We start from the raw sequence: 15994 nt of genomic DNA, 5'->3' as shown, positions 1-15994 counted from the left end.
GGCATCTTTTACTCATGATTATTAGTTTTTCAATTTACATATCTTATTTTGGTAAAATATTTAATATAAAATTTACCTCTACTGGGCATTGGTGATTCACCCCTGTAATCCCAGTGCTTTGGGAGGCCAAAGTGGGAGGACCACTTGAGGCCAGGAGTTCAAGACCAGCCAGAGAAACAGTGAGACCCTATCTCTACAAAAAATTAAAATAATTAGCTGGTTGTGTTGGCACACACCTGTAGTGTTGGCTACTCAGGAGGCCGAGGCAGAAGGATCACTTGAGCCCAGGGGTTCGAGGTTGCAGTGAGGTATCATGCCACCACACTCTAGCCTGGGCAACAGAGCAATACCCTGTCTCAAAAAAAAATTTTTTTTACTGTTTTTATGTGTACAGGTCAGTGTACACTTAAAACATTCACAATGTTATACAACTCTTACCACTTCTCCATCTCCAGAACTTTTTTTATCATCCCATACTATAATAAAACTCCATAACCATTCAACAATAACTCCCCATTCCCGACAGGGCATGGTAGCTCACGGCTATAATTCTAGCACTTTGGGAAGCCGAGGTAGGGGGATCACTTGAGCCCAGCAAGTTTGAGACCAGCCTGGGCAACACAGGGAGACCTTGTCTCTACTAAAAAAAAAAAAAAAAAAAATTAGCCAGGGGTTGTGTCACACACCTGTAGTCTCAGCTACTCAGTAGGCTGCGGTAGAGGATTGCTTGAGCCTGGGAGATCCAGGCTACAGTGAGCTGTGATCACAGAACTTCACTCCGGCTTGGGTGACGGAGTAATACCTAGACTCAAAACAAAAATAAAAAAACCTACCCATTATCTTCTTTCTCCAACCTCTGGAGACCACTGTTATACTTTCTCTGTTTTGCTGCGAATGTTTTCTGTTTGCCTTGTCTTCAAGTTCATTAATCTTTTCTCCTGCAGTGTCTAGTCTAATCTGCCATTAATCCCATCTAGTATATTTGTCATCTCAGGTGTTGTATTTTCATCTCCACGTGTTGGATTTCAGTCTTTAAATTTTTACATTTTATTTTTCAGGTCTCTACTCTTTGAACATACGTAATCCAGCTATACAGAAAATTATAATAAAATATAATTAAATCTGTGTCAGTTCTAGGTTGATTTTGATTGATGTTCTCATTATAGATTATGTTTTTTTGCTTTACATCATACCTGATAATTTTTCAGCGGATGCCAAACATTGTGAATTTCACCTTGTTGGGTGCTGGGTATTTTTGTGTTCTAGTTACTTGGAAATGGGCTTTGGTCTTTCTTTTTGGGTCTTGCTTGCATGATTTGTTAGGTGGAATCAGAGCAGTGCTCAGTGCAGGGCTAGTTATTCCCCTCTACTGAGGCAAGGCCCATCTGAGTACTCTTCCTAACATCACATGAATTATTGTGGTGTAGTATTTTCATGTGGCTTATAGGAATAGGCACCATTACTAGCCCTGTGAAAACACCATGCTCTTACTTCTTATCCTTTTAAGCGGTTCTTTTCTTGGGCTGGTAGTTTCCTCACATTCGTGTGTTAATCACTATTCAGCTCAACACTTGAGGAGGACGGTCTGCATCTCTCTGGAACTGTGTCTTTGTGCACTTCTCTTCTTTCCTGAACTCTTGGTCTGTGAATTCTAGCCATGTTGGTCTTCCTGGACTCCCAGCTTTGTCTCCCTAACCCAGGAAGTTCTCTGAGTTCCATTTGGGCTTCACTTCCCTGTATCTTGGTCTGTAGTCTTTCTTAAGGTTGAAGTTGGGGCAGTTGTTGGGCGTACTGCATTTATTTCCTGTCTCTGTCCTTTATTGCCTGATATTATAGTGTTTTGGAAATCATTATTTCATATATTTTGTCCATTTTTTTTGTTTTAGGTGGAAGGGTAAATCTGGTCTCTCTTAATCTATGTTGGCCAGAAACAGAGGTCTTTAGAAATGGGGGTTTTTCAAAATAAAAGATTATTTCAAATTGTACTATGAGATTTACCACTCTGTATATTCTTTTTACAGCAAAGTGATTTCCCAAGAGAGACCTTTGAAGGCCCTAAACATGAAGTACTACGAAGGTGTCTTTGTGCAGGCTATTTCAAAAATGTAGCTCGAAGGTAAGCAATAAGGACTTGAGAGATGGATCAAGATATAATACTGTATTTGACTCACTATAATATTGGACTATTTAATATTAAACATTGAATATTGATTTAAGCTCTGTGATGATTATGATGTGAATTACAATGACCAGGGACAGCTGCAGTGGCTCAGAATGTGGTATTAGAGCTCAAGTAGGGTAGGAGGGGTATGTTTGTAGGGTGGCTGTCCAGCATGGGTTATCTTCACTTAAGGTAAGTAACAAGAGTTTTCTTACAGAGGGCTGGCCCTGTGTATAGTGTGAAAGCCAAGTAGGTTGAGCGTAGCATCCCTGAGGAAGGGTAGCTTGGCATGGAGTGTGAGGGCTTGAGCAAGGGTGGGGAGGGGTTATTTGGTTTGGGGCATCAGTCTGAGTATAGTGAGGAAGGCATCTTTATAGATAAAGGGGTAACAGTGATGGTGATGGAGATTCGTTAAATACAGAGGAATTGATCACATAACTCTGTAAGTGATAATGGTGGGCCGGGCGCGGTGGCTCAAGCCTGTAATCCCAGCACTTTGGGAGGCCGAGACGGGTGGATCACGAGGTCAGGAGATCGAGACCATCCTGGCTAACACGGTGAAACCCCGTCTCTACTAAAAAAATACAAAAAAACTAGCCGGGCGAGGTGGCGGGCGCCTGTAGTCCCAGCTACTCCGGAGGCTGAGGCAGGAGAATGGCATAAACCCGGGAGGCAGAGCTTGCAGTGAGCTGAGATCCGGCCACTGCACTCCAGTCCGGGCGACAGAGCGAGACTCCGCCTCAAAAAAAAAAAAAAAAAAAAAAAAAAAAAAAAAAAAAAAAAGATAATGGTGAAGTGAGTTAGAAATACCGAAAGTGAGAAACTAGGAATGATCTCTGTGCTGTTGGATTGAAATTTCAGAGTATCATTATGAAGTTATGCATTTCATTATAGATGGATGCATGGATGGACACTGGAATAAAAATAGATGTTAGTGGGTATATATATGTGTATTTGTATGTATGTAAATATTTATACGTATATATGCCCTAGCTCTGAGATAATAACAATGAATAGACGTAGTGCCCAGATCTTGACTTGGGACATCCATCTGCCACTTAAAGGAATCAGGGGTCTTTGGAGAAATGGGGCTGGGAAAATCCAAGATGAGCCCAGAACATCTTATTTTGCCAGCAAGTAAAGAAGTGATTAACAAAGGTTGAGGCTATGTCAGAAGAACATAGGAGCCAGCGTGAAGAGGCCCCAAGTGATCAAATATGAGACATTTTAAGCATCAAAATAAGTAATGATAATAGTGGATTATTATGCACTAAATAAAATGTGAAATCATATTTCTATCGTGGTATAAATAAAGGCGTAAAAGTTTAATGAGAAATGGAATTGTTTACAAGCACCTCTCCATAAAATTTTTGTTAACTACAAAAGCAAAAAGTAACTTTACAGTGGAGGCTGGGCGCGGTGGCTCAAGCCTGTAATCCCAGCACTTTGGGAGGCCGAGACAGGTGGATCACGAGGTCAGGAGATCGAGACCATCCTGGCTAACATGGTGAAACCCCGTCTCTACTAAAAAAATACAAAAAACTAGCCGGGCGAGGTGGCGGCGCCTGTAGTCCCAGCTACCGGGGAGGCTGAGGCAGGAGAATGGTGTAAACCCGGGAGGCGGAGCTTGCAGTGAGCTGAGATCTGGCCACAGCACTCCAGCCTGGGTGACAGGCGAGACTCCGTCTCAAAAACAAAACAAAACAAAACTTTACAGTGGAGAATCCTGACATATGCTACCTAAATCAAGCAATCAAAGTGAACATAATGAAGTAAATCAAAATCATGTTCTTCCTGATAGGATACAATGAGAAAAACACAGCATTATATCTGTGATATTCCTGCTAAAGATGCATAACCTGAATCTAATCATCCTGAAACAGACAAACTCAAATTGAGTGACATACCACACAGTAACTAGCCTTGACATCTTTAAGGGTGCCAAGATCATGAAAGTCAAAGACTGAGGAAGTATTCCAGAATGAAGGAGACCAAAGGAAAATGAAAAATAAAGGCAATGTATGCTTCTGAATTACATCCTTTTGCTATAAAGGATATTAAGACATTCGGTGAAATGTCAGTGGGGTCTGAGGATTAGATGTTAGTAATGTATCAGTGTTAATTTTGTGGTTTTGATGGTTATAATCATATCAGAATGTTCTTGATTGTTGATTGTAGGAAGTGCACACTCAAGTATTTGGGGATGATGGGGTATTAGGTTGGCAGCTTACTGTCACATGATTCGGGTAAAAAAGATTTTTTTGGTCGGGCACGGTGGCTCATGCCTATAATCCCAGCACTTTGGGAGGCCGAGGTGGCTGGATCACAAGGTCAGGAGATCGAGACCACCCTGGCTAACATAGTGAAACCTCGTCTCCACTAAAAATACAAAAAAAATTAGCTGGGCATGGTAGCGGGCACCTGTATTTCCAGCTCCTCGGGAGGCTGAGGCCGGATAATGGGGTGAACCCAGGAGGTAGAGCTTGCAGTGAGCCCAGATCGTGCTGTTGTACTCCAGCCTGGGCAACAGAGCGAGACTCAGCCTCAAAAAAAAAAAAAAAAAGGTTTTTTTACTTGCAACTTTTCTGTAAATTCCGATTGTTTTGCACTTTTAAAAATATGGTATGTCTTGGTTACCCGCTGTATGCCAAACACTGGGCAGGTACTAAAAATAGAAAGGTAGAGTAACATAAGTCCTTACATCATTCTTGATGATACCTGAATCTAATGGAGGGTACAGATATGTAAGTGAATAATTACAATGCAGTCTGATCTGGGTTATACTATGAGTACATACAAAGTACTATGGGAAATAAAGTATGACGAACTAAGGTTATTATTTTGACAAGTTTTTTGGAATGATAGGTAGGGAAATGTAGAAGAAAATAAGGGCATGAATTAGAAAAATGATAGATTAACTAATTGTCAAGTTTTAGAGTAGTGAAAAATCATCCCTTTAAAAAGAGATGCAGCATAATATAACATAAACCATATTTAAGTCAGAAGAACCGTTTAGGACTTGGTTTTACCATGCGTTAGCGCTGGTGATCTTGAGAAGTCTAGCTAATTTATTTGAGTTTCAGTTTTGACCTTTTAATAAAGTTCCTGGCTCTCAAAGTTCATAGATTATTGTTAATATTAATACTGATTCCCTATACCTAATTGTAGTGACTTATACCTAATTGTAGGGACTTATACCTAATTGTAGTGACTGTTTAACTTGTATAATTAATTTAAGATGAATTGGTACAGAGGTTGTAGTGATAGTTGAATAAATGTAAGCCTTTGCTTATAATGCTGTTTGTAATAGAACATACTGTAATTGTTCATTGCTGAATGTAATGCTCCTTTTACTTCATTCCTTTACTGTTGTAGTCTTTATCATTTTGTTTTTCTGTTTATAGATCTGTTGGGAGAACGTTTTGCACAATGGATGGGCGTGGAAGCCCAGTTCACATTCATCCTTCCTCAGCAGTAAGTAGTTCATTTTTAATAAAGGGAAGAAATTTGTAAAGTTGTAGAAATAAGTAATATACAAATGTCTTCTACTTTTCACTTTGGGGTTAAATTTACATATATCTATATTACATAGATCTATAGGGTATTGGTTGGCCCATGCCTCCTGATTGAAGAAGATAGGGCTATATGGTTTGTCTAATGTGGAATAGGGCAGGTTATTGAGTTATCATCCTTAAAAGAAATGTTTTGTATAGCTTCATGAACAGGAAACCAAACTTGAATGGATCATTTTTCATGAGGTATTGGTTACCACCAAAGTCTACGCAAGAATTGTATGCCCAATCCGTTATGAATGGGTAAGAGACTTGTTACCCAAGTTGCATGAGTTTAATGCACATGATTTGAGCAGTGTGGCCCGACGTGAAGTGAGAGAAGATGCAAGAAGGAGATGGACAAATAAGGAAAATGTAAAGCAGCTAAAGGGTGAGTAAATCATTTGTTCTATTTTAAAGCACTATGCCATACTGCTTCCTAGTAGTACTTTACTATTTTTGTTTATAAACATGTTGTGACCAACCTGGGCAATGTGATGAGACCCCATCTCTATCAAAAAAAAAAAAGGAAAATTAGCCAGGCATGTTGGTGTGCACCTATAGTCCCAGTGACTTGGGAGGCTGAAGCAGGAAGATCGCTTGAACCCAGGAGTTTGAGGCTGCAGTGAACTGTCATTTCACCAGTGCACTCCAGCCTGGGGGTGACAGAGTGAGGCACTATCTCTAAAAAAAGTATATATATATATATATATATATGATTTGTGCATTATTTACTCAGAATTCCCTTTGTTTCCAAGGGGCTAATTTTGTATATCCAAGGGGCTTTTTCTATGAAATATTAGGACCCTGGTTGGGAGGCATAAATAGTTGTGGTACTGAAATAGGACAGAAAGTTTATCAGCTCACATATACAGAAAACTTTTTAGTAAAGCTTTTTGAGGTTGAATCATGAAGCATATTGTATTTTCTTTATTTGACATCACTGAAAAATAGAACGGTGAAGACTTTTACCCAAGAAATCATAGAAAAGTCTTTAGAAATGTTAGCCACTAGGTGTTTTATTACAGTATTATAACACTGTGCCACATGCTTGAATTAGGGTCAGTTTTTCTGACTCATTGACCTTGGTGCTCTTAATTTTGTAACCATAGACTACTTGCTTTTGAAAGGGCAAAATTTAATTTTCTCTTTATTCTTTTTACTTTGTTAACATTGAAAAATCAGGGCTTCTCTTTCTCTTAACATTTCTAATACTGAATCTCAAAGCTAAGTTTTACTGGATTAATTTGTAATGTTTTCAGATGGAATATCAAAAGACGTCTTAAAGAAAATGCAAAGAAGAAATGATGACAAATCCATATCTGATGCACGGGCTCGTTTCCTTGAGAGAAAGCAGCAGAGGACCCAGGACCACAGTGACACACGGAAGGAAACAGGCTAAAGTGGTGAATCCTCTAATTCAGGAAGTAGGAAAAGCAGCCAGGAAATGTGCTTCTACTTTGCCAGTTATTTCAGACAGCATTACCAAGAGGAAGTGGTCAGCACTTGTTATTGGCCTATGAACTAAAGCAAATCAAAGCTCATAAATCAAAGCTCATCAGTTTCCATAAATGCAATTGTCAAAGAAAAGATTGGGTTGCCATAGTCATAAGCAATGATACATGAAACCAATGAAAGACAGTACATGTAATATTTTCCTCGGTACAGTTTTGCTGGCCTTAACTGGTATCAAACTCTGTCATTGAGATGTTTTCAAAGAACATTGAGTTGTATTTAATCAGCTTGTACTCCATTTGCATTGAAGCATTAAAAATTATTTTCCTTAAAATCTCTTTAAGGCCTTCTTGTCGCTGTTAGAATAGTGCTATATATCAGGTATGTGACCATTTCTTTCAGAAGGCTGAACATAAGAGGTTTCTACTCAGCAATACTTAGATGTCTAACCATTTAATTGCTACAGAGCTTTATAGATATTTAGAGAAAAGACTTAATCAGTTAGTAAATAAAATTGCCTATGGCAGGATTCTTTCTTGAATTAATATTAATCCTTAAATTGATTTTTCTGGGATTATACAAATTCCTTTTTATATCAAAGTATATTGTTTAAAACAGTAGCTATAGCCATTAACCAAAGGACAGATGATATATATATATATATATACACATATAAGTTCTTTTTTAGCTGTACCTACGTACTTATATCAGCACCATGTATGTAGGTGTGATAGTACTTTCAAACAGCCCCTCCACCTGGCCTACTCTGTTATTTCCACTTGCTTGGGAAGGGCCATTTAACTTCCATTATGCCAAACTTGGGATGGGATTTTCAAAGCAGGCAACACTATTTCATCGTGTTTCAAATTGGAACCTTGAGGCTAGTTAGTATCACACTCAGGCCACACTCAGCACTTGCCCACTCTTGTTTACTGCCTTGTATTCTAGTTATTTGTGTATTTGTCTCCCTCACTAGATTATACGCTCCTTGTGGGCAGGGACTGTCTTATTTTGATCTTTGTATCTTTCATGCACCTAGCATAGTGCTTGGCACATAGTAGTCACTCAATGTTTGTTAAATAAAGCTATTAGTGTCATTAAAATTCAAAAGACAGTATAATGTGTGTTTTTAGATATTTTGTGTAAAAGTTAAGAATCTAAATTTTTTATCAGTAACTCTTCTAGTTATTTCCTTTGGAATCTAGTTTTATGTTCAATAATAGAAACTTGAAATCTTTATCAAAAATCACAAGGACCCAAATTCATGTATTTGTCCCTAAAGTAAGGTGAGTGATGATGGTTTCTCCAAACCTTTCCAGTGTTTTAATTTGTTCATTTTTATTTTTAGTGCTCTAGACACTGTTATTAGCACATATTAATCATTTAGTTCTGTCAATCTCTCCTCTCAGGTGTATTATATAAGGGCATTTCCTTAGATGTGGTGGGATTGTGTGTGGATTCTTGGAATGAAAGCTCTTCTAGTTTAGTAAATATTAAGCACACATTCTGAATCTACACATCACACTCAAATTATATCAGTTGTTTTGGTAATGTCCTTTATGGCATTTTTCTGTAGTTCAAGATTTAGTCTAGGATCATGTATTGTATTTAGTCTCTTAATCTGGAAAAAGTCCTCAGTCCTTTTCTTTCATAACATTAACATTGTAAAATAATATAGGCTAGTTATTTTATAGAATGTTCTCAATTTGGGTTTCTCCAATGTTTCTTCATGGTTATGCATTTTTAACTAGAATACTGCATAAGTAGTAGCGTCATGGTATCACATCTGGAGGTACGTGGCATTTTCCCCTTACTGGTGGTATTAATTTTAATTACTTATTAGGGTGCTTTTAAAGTTATATCAACCTGGTTATCCTTATAATTCATAAATAATGTGAGGGGGAGATACTTTTATTATATAAAATATATTGTTCCTTATAAAATATGACATTTTGGATTTACCATCAATTGATGATTCTTGCCTGAATCTATTTTATTCTTATGGCTGCAAAATGGTGATTTTTTTTTTTTTCTAATTCTTTTCTATATTTGTTGGTATTATATTGTAAGGAAGAGTTTTCCTTGAAGGATGAATGTCTGATGAACAGGTGGGTGCTAGGAAGAGCATGGATCAAGATAGAGAATTATTTACAGAAAGCACAGGGGGTGTTTGAGATGGTGGCAAACAGTTGAGTTTACTTGGTGCATAGAATATATATAGGAGAGTAGGTGGCTGAAAATGTTGAGGTCAGATTATAGAAAGCTTTGAAAACCAATCTATGGAATTTGGAATTACTTTATGGATTTGTTAGAAGGGAAGGACATCATTACAGTTTTGTGATAACTGTGACAGTGTTATTGATAAAAAATTTCTGTATCTCAGTTTGCATTTCGAGGACTGTGAGAGTAGTAGTATCAAGGGAATGCTGGATCTAGTTAAGGCAAGAACGTGGAAGCAGCCTTGGAGGAAAGGTGGGTTTTATGGAGGAGTTTGTTCTTAAAAGAATGGGAATACACCTTCAAGTTACTAAATGAAACAAAACAAAAAGAATCAAAGACAAATTTTTTTTTTTGAGATGGAGTTTTGCTCTTGTTGCCCAGGCTGGAGTGCAATGGCACGATCTCGGCTCACCACAACCTCGGCCTCCCAGGTTCAAGCAGTTCTCCTGCCTCAGCCTCCCAAGTAGCTGGGATTACAGGTGTGTGCCACCATGCCTGGCTAATTTTTTTGTATTTTCAGTAGAGACGGGGTTTCACCAGGCTGGCCAGGCTGGTCTCGAACTCCTGATCTCGTGATCCACCCACCTCCGCCTCCCAAAGTGTTGGGATTACAGACATGAGCCACTGCACGCAGCCGACAAATGTTATGATAGAAAAATGGGCAAAGGACATGGCTGGTCCTTTTATAAAAGGGGAAACAAGAAAGGTCAATAAATAAAAGAAGACAATGAACCTAACTTGTAATTAGGGAGGTGGCATTCATTTCCATCAGATTAGCAATAATTAATACTCCTGAATAGTGGTGGTGGTGAAGAATAAATTGCTCTTATTTAATTAATTTTTTCATACAGCTCTGTTGCCCAGGCTGGAGTACAGCATGACTCACTACTTCTTTGATCTCCTAGGCTCAAGCAGATGTCCCACTTTAGCCTCCTGAGTAGCTGAGAGTACAGGTGTGTGCCAACACACCTGACTGATTGTTTTTTTGTTTTTTGTTTTTGAGATGGAGTTTCGCTGTTGTTGGCCAGGCTGGAGTGTAATGGTGTGATCTCAGCTCACCACAACCTCTGCCCCCCCGGGTTCAAGCGATTCTCCTGTCTCAGTCTCCCTAGTAGCTGGGATTACAGGCATGTGCCACCACACCCGGCTAATTTTGTATTTTTAGTAGAGATGGGGGTTTCTCCATATTGGTCAGGCTGGTCTCGAACTCCCGACCTCAGGTGATCCACCTGCCTCGGCCTCCCAAAGTGCTGGGATTACAGGCATGAGCCACCGCACCTGGCTTACTAATTGTTTTAAAATTCAGTTTTTGTAGAGATGGGGTGTCACTATGTTGCTCAGTCTGGGTCTGGAACTCCTGGGCTCAAATGATCCTCTTGCTTTGGCCTACCAAAATCCTGGGATTATAGACATGAGCCACAATGCCCAGGCTAGCTGTTATTTTAGAGAACATTTTGGCAATATCTAGTAAAGCTGAAGCTGTGTACAACGTGATACCTAGTAAATCCACCTCTAGACTTAGGTGGTCTTTGACTAGTGTATCACATCTGGAGGTACATGGCATTTGCCCCTTATTGGTGATACTAGTTTTGATTACTTAGGGTGGACCCAGTAAGTCCACATTTAGACTCAGGGGTTTCTCTAGACTAGGAACTCCCAGACTATATACAATATTCTGTGCCTTATAAAATTGGACTCCTATAGGTTTAGCGTTAAGTACTGATGATAAATACATAAAAGATGTTAAATACAGCATTCATTACAATGTGAAATACACCATTGTTTCTGATAGAAAAAATCTGAAAACAGCACCTATATATATCTATATCAGGAGGGAAAAGGTTTAATAAATTGTGATATGTTCTTACTGTTGAATTCTACAGCAGTGAAAGTGATTTTTGAGGTTCTTGATGTGTACTCCTATTTAGCAAAACAGATGAACCAGTTCATATTCCAACCAGCAATATATGAAAATGCCAGTCTTACTACACCTCATACCTCAGTCTTCTAATTATTGACAAAAGGTGCCTCATTATTCTCTTAACTTAGATATTTAATGCTTTTTCCATATGTTCAAACTGTAGGGAATAATAAAATTATCTGATTTGAATTTGATAAGCCAGATAGTAAATATTTTAGGCTTTCTGGATGTGTAATTTCTGTTGCAGCTACTCTGATGTTGTAGTATGAAAGCAACAACAGACAGTACGTGAATGAATATCACTGTGTGATATTTATTGGAATAAAACTATGGAGAATGAAATTCAGATTTCACATGTCAGGAAATACAGTCAGCCCCCTGTATCTGGGGGCTCAGTATCTGGGGTTCCACACCCACAGATTCAACCAACCACAGACTTCAAGTATTCCAAAGAAAATCCAATAAAAATAATACAATAATGAAAGATAATATAAAGAAAAAACAACAGAGTATAACAACTATTTACATTGTATTAGATGTAAGTAATCTAGATATGATGTAAAGTATGCAGATAAAGATGTGCATATATGCAGATACTGCCCATTTTATATGAGAAACTTGAGCATCAGCCAGATTTTGGTATCCTCAGGGGGAAGTCCTGGAACCAAACCCCAGCTGATACTAAGGGATGACTGGATTATTGTTGTGATTTCAGGTTTTTTTCCTCTGAGATGAAGTCTTACTCTCTCGCCCAGGCTGGAGTGCAGCGGCACGATCTCTGCTCACTGCAACCTCCGCCTCCCAGGTTCAAGTGATTCTCCTGCCTTAGGGTCCTGAGTAGCTGGGATTACAGGCTCATGCCACCACACCCAGCTAATTTTTGTATTTTTAGTGGAGATGGGGTTCCCCATGTTGGCCAGGCTGGTCTCGAACTTCTGACTTCAAGTGATCTGCCTGCCTTGGCCTCCCCAAGTGCTGGGATTACAGGTGTGAGCCACTGCACCTGGCCAATTTCAGTTTTTTACCACTTGAATCTAGAAAAGCTACTTTTTATATTCCCATTCTAACTTAAATGATCACTTCATTTGCAAGAAAAGGTCTTAATGAAACGTCAGATTTTTTTGGCTTTTACTTTTTCTTCATAGCAGAGTTGATGAAACAGCATAATATCAAGGAATCAATAAATTTAAATAGTAATCTTTATTCTTCCAAAGATTTTTAAAGTAATCCTTATTACTTGTTAGCTGTTTCTTTAAACTTAATACATGAATAATACAAATTCCCTCGTGAAGCTGTTAAAGATTTTTCAAAGAAAATGATTAGTCACAGCTGAGCATGGTGGCGCACACCTGTAATCCCAGCACTTTGGGAGGCCAAGGTGGGCAGATCCCAAGGTCAGGAGCTCGAGACCAGCCTGGCCAACATGGTGAAACCCCGTCTCCACTAAAGATAGAAAAAATTAGCTGGGTGTGGTGGTGCGTGCCTGTAAACCCAGCTACTCAGGAGGTTGGGGCAGGAGAATCGCTTGAACCCGGGGGGGTGGCAGAGGTTGCGGTGAGCTGAGATCGTACCACTGCACTCCAACCTGGGTGACAGAGCAAGACTCCATCTCAAAAAAAAAAAGATTAGTCACATTCCTTGTCCAAATAAAATCCACATATTTTTCTCACCTATTATTAGTTGGTTCTCAGCTAAAACATAGGAAATGAGATGAGTGAACCCAAACTACAGCCCAGCACCCTGTTTAGTGCTTTGTATATGGGAGGTAATTCTTTATAAATGATTGTTGTGCCAACTCCAGATGCAATTACTAACAACATAAAGTAGCCTAGGCTTCAAATTAAATGGGTGGTATAATCAATAAATGCTTTAATAGCTGGAGAAATAAGGTAAATGGATTTTTTTTTTTTTTTTTTTTTTTGAGACGGAGCCCCACTCTGTTGCCCGAGCTGGAGTGCAGTGACGCCATCTTGGCTCACTGCAACCTCCGCCTCCCGGGTTCAAGCGATTCTCCTGGCTCAGCCTCCCGAGTAGCTGGGACTACAGGCGCCCGCCAACACACCCAGCTAATTTTTGTATTTTTAGTAGAGGTGGGGTTTCACCATGTTGGCCAGGATGGTCTTGAACTCCTGACCTCAAATGATCCACCACCACTTCGGCTTCCCAAAGTGCTGGGATTACAGGCGTGAGGCATGTGCCTTGCCGGTAAATGGATTTTAAGCTGAGTTTTTGAGGGAAGAGTAGGACCTGGACTGAAACAAAACGGGAGACAGAATTTGTGTGGTTGGGGAGAGGAACCAGATGTAAACGATGGAAAAGTTGGTGTCACTTTGAGAAGGATTTTTTGGAAGGGTTTTGCAATGTCCAGTCTGTATCTTGGGTTAGCACTAATAGGTCAAATGGAGAATAATTTGAGTGTCACTCATTCCTACAGATAAAAAATTTTTAAGTAGCTTGGGCTGGGATTTTCTTTTTATCATGTGCCATTGTGCACGTGTCTGCTATTTCATTTAGTTCCCTTTTTAAAAACTGAATTTTTACTACTTCTGTGCAAAGGTTAAACATTTTTTAAAATAAATTAATAATGGAATGTTTAAGCCTTCCTCAGTAATAAGTATAATCTTATCTCTATATCTGATCTGGTGGGTCAACTATATAGTAACTAAAATAGACTGTAATAGCTGTCTTCATCAGGTTAGTTTTTATTTTCACCATGCCTGTAGAATGCTTTATATTGTAGTCCCTTATTATCTGAGGTTTCATTTTCTGATGTTTCAGTTACCTGTGTTCAACTGTGTCCAAAAATAGGTGACTATGATATAATATTTTGAGAGAGACCACATTCACATAACTTTTATTATAGTACATTGTTATAATTGTCCTATTTTCATTGTTAATATCTTACTGTGCCTAATTTATAAGTTAAACTTTATCATAGGTATATATGTATAGAAAAAACATAGTGTGTACTGTATGGGGTTCAGTATTAGCTGTGGCTTCAGGCATCCTCTGTAGAGGTCTTGGAATATATACCTTGTGGATAATGGAGGACTACATATTTGAGTGGTTGGTGGACTTAAACTAAGGAGACCTTTTCATGACTCTTGGTGCTAACAAGGTTGACTCAGAAAAGAAAAACAATTTATATCAATAAATCTAAGGCAGGCTTATATGAATGCTGCATACTTTTCATCACTGCAGTGTTATGGAGTGAAAAGTAGTTGTATGGGTTGATACTATACAACATTAAACTCATAGTTATTTGGAATATGAGCAACCAGGAAAAGAAAATAACCAGCTATTTGGTTTGCTTTACATAGTAATCTACTTTTAATAGTCATGACAGGATGAGGTATGGCATTTTAAAAAAAAAGTAATACCTAAGTATATCCTAGGTTTGGTACATACTCAGATTAGGCTACATTTGCAGGAGTACTATACAACTGTTCACTTTGATGAATCTGAGGCCTTTGAGGTTCAGAACTGCTTTCCCTATATTAATTTTTTTTTTCAAAAAAAGCTTTACAAAAGGATTTAACATTTGAGTATTTAATTTTACATTGTAGTACTGGAAAATATTTGTTGAAGAAATTAGATTATAATTCCTTAAAACTTTATTATTGAGGCCGGGCGCAGTGGTTTACGCCTGTAATCCCAGCACTTTGGGAGGCTGAGGCTGGTGGATCACGAGGTCAGGAGATCAAGACCATCCTGGCTAACACAGAAGACCATCCTGGCTAACACGGTGAAACCCCGTCTCTACTAAAAATACAAAAAAATTAGGCATGGTGGCGGGCGCCTGTAGTCCCATTTACTAGGGAGGCTGAGGCAGGAGAATGGTGTGAACCTGGGAGGTGGAGCTTACCGCGAGCCGAGATTGTGCCACTGCACTCCAGCCTGGGTGACAGAGCAAGACTCCGTCTCCAAAAAAAAAAAAAACTTGACCATTGAGTTAACCAAAACTTTCCCAGATCTCAGTTCTTAGCTATTCTGTTGTGAAGAAGTGAGAGGTTTACTACCATTAACACAGCTGCAGATGTACACTGCTACTGGCAGAACTATCCCTAGAGAGTGGCAAACCTTTACACTTCCCAAGGGAACGTATCTGTGGGTCATGCTTTGCTTTGGACTGGAGACAGTAGTAACTCTAGGAGGTGAACACAGAACGTTCTACATGTTTAGAAATAGAAAAAGAAACAGCCCTTAACAATTATTCCCGCACTCTCACCCTCATTGCCTCTTCATTCTATAGATGCTCTCAAGCTTCTTGTGACTTTTGTCCCAAGATGTTGTGAAGTGGCATCTGACTCCCTATTGATCAGCAGGATTAAAATCCTCCTGGGTTTTTCTGTCCACAATGTTCTGTGAATTGCTATATTTAAACCAGCTTTTTTTTTTTTTTTTTTTTTGGAGATGGAGTCTTGCTCTGTTGCCCAGGCTGGAGTGCAGTGGCACACTGTAGAGTGACAAATGAAGACATTTATCTGATCCTCTGATATAAAACCCCCTATTAATAAACACCTTTCTTAAAAGTTCTATATAAAAGTATACTTATAATAGGAATGTTTCCTTTAACTTGTCTATAATTGAACAGGAAATAGGAGAGGCAGGGGTTCAAAAAACAAAATAAATGGAAAGGGAAATTGAAGGCATCCAGAGACTTTTATTTGTTTGTTTATTTTTGAG

At 38.9% G+C, this 15994-nt stretch overlaps 1 protein-coding gene across 4 annotated transcripts in view; it reads left to right on the top strand.

The window, feature by feature from the left end:
* The window catches only part of DHX40 (DEAH-box helicase 40), a 42220-nt gene extending 33938 nt beyond the window's left edge, over window positions 1-8282 (top strand). For 3 of the 4 annotated variants that reach the window (XM_023204646.2, XM_023204647.2, XM_023204645.2), the window contains 4 exons: window positions 2022-2116; window positions 5566-5635; window positions 5875-6103; window positions 6975-8277. In XM_023204646.2, coding sequence (XP_023060414.1) covers window positions 2022-2116; window positions 5566-5635; window positions 5875-6103; window positions 6975-7114 — 534 coding nt within the window. In that variant the 3' untranslated portion in view covers window positions 7115-8277. Of the gene's footprint in view, window positions 1-2021; window positions 2117-5565; window positions 5636-5874; window positions 6104-6974 lie in introns of all 4 variants that reach the window. The other variant, XM_023204644.3, reaches the window with a different exon arrangement.
* The last annotated feature ends 7712 nt before the right edge of the window (window positions 8283-15994 follow it).

The sequence above is a fragment of the Piliocolobus tephrosceles genome, chromosome 16 (genome assembly GCF_002776525.5).
Source record: "Piliocolobus tephrosceles isolate RC106 chromosome 16, ASM277652v3, whole genome shotgun sequence".
Lineage (NCBI taxonomy): Eukaryota > Metazoa > Chordata > Mammalia > Primates > Cercopithecidae > Piliocolobus > Piliocolobus tephrosceles.
Note: the sequence above shows the minus strand (reverse complement) of the source record. Positions and strands in the feature narration are given on the sequence as shown.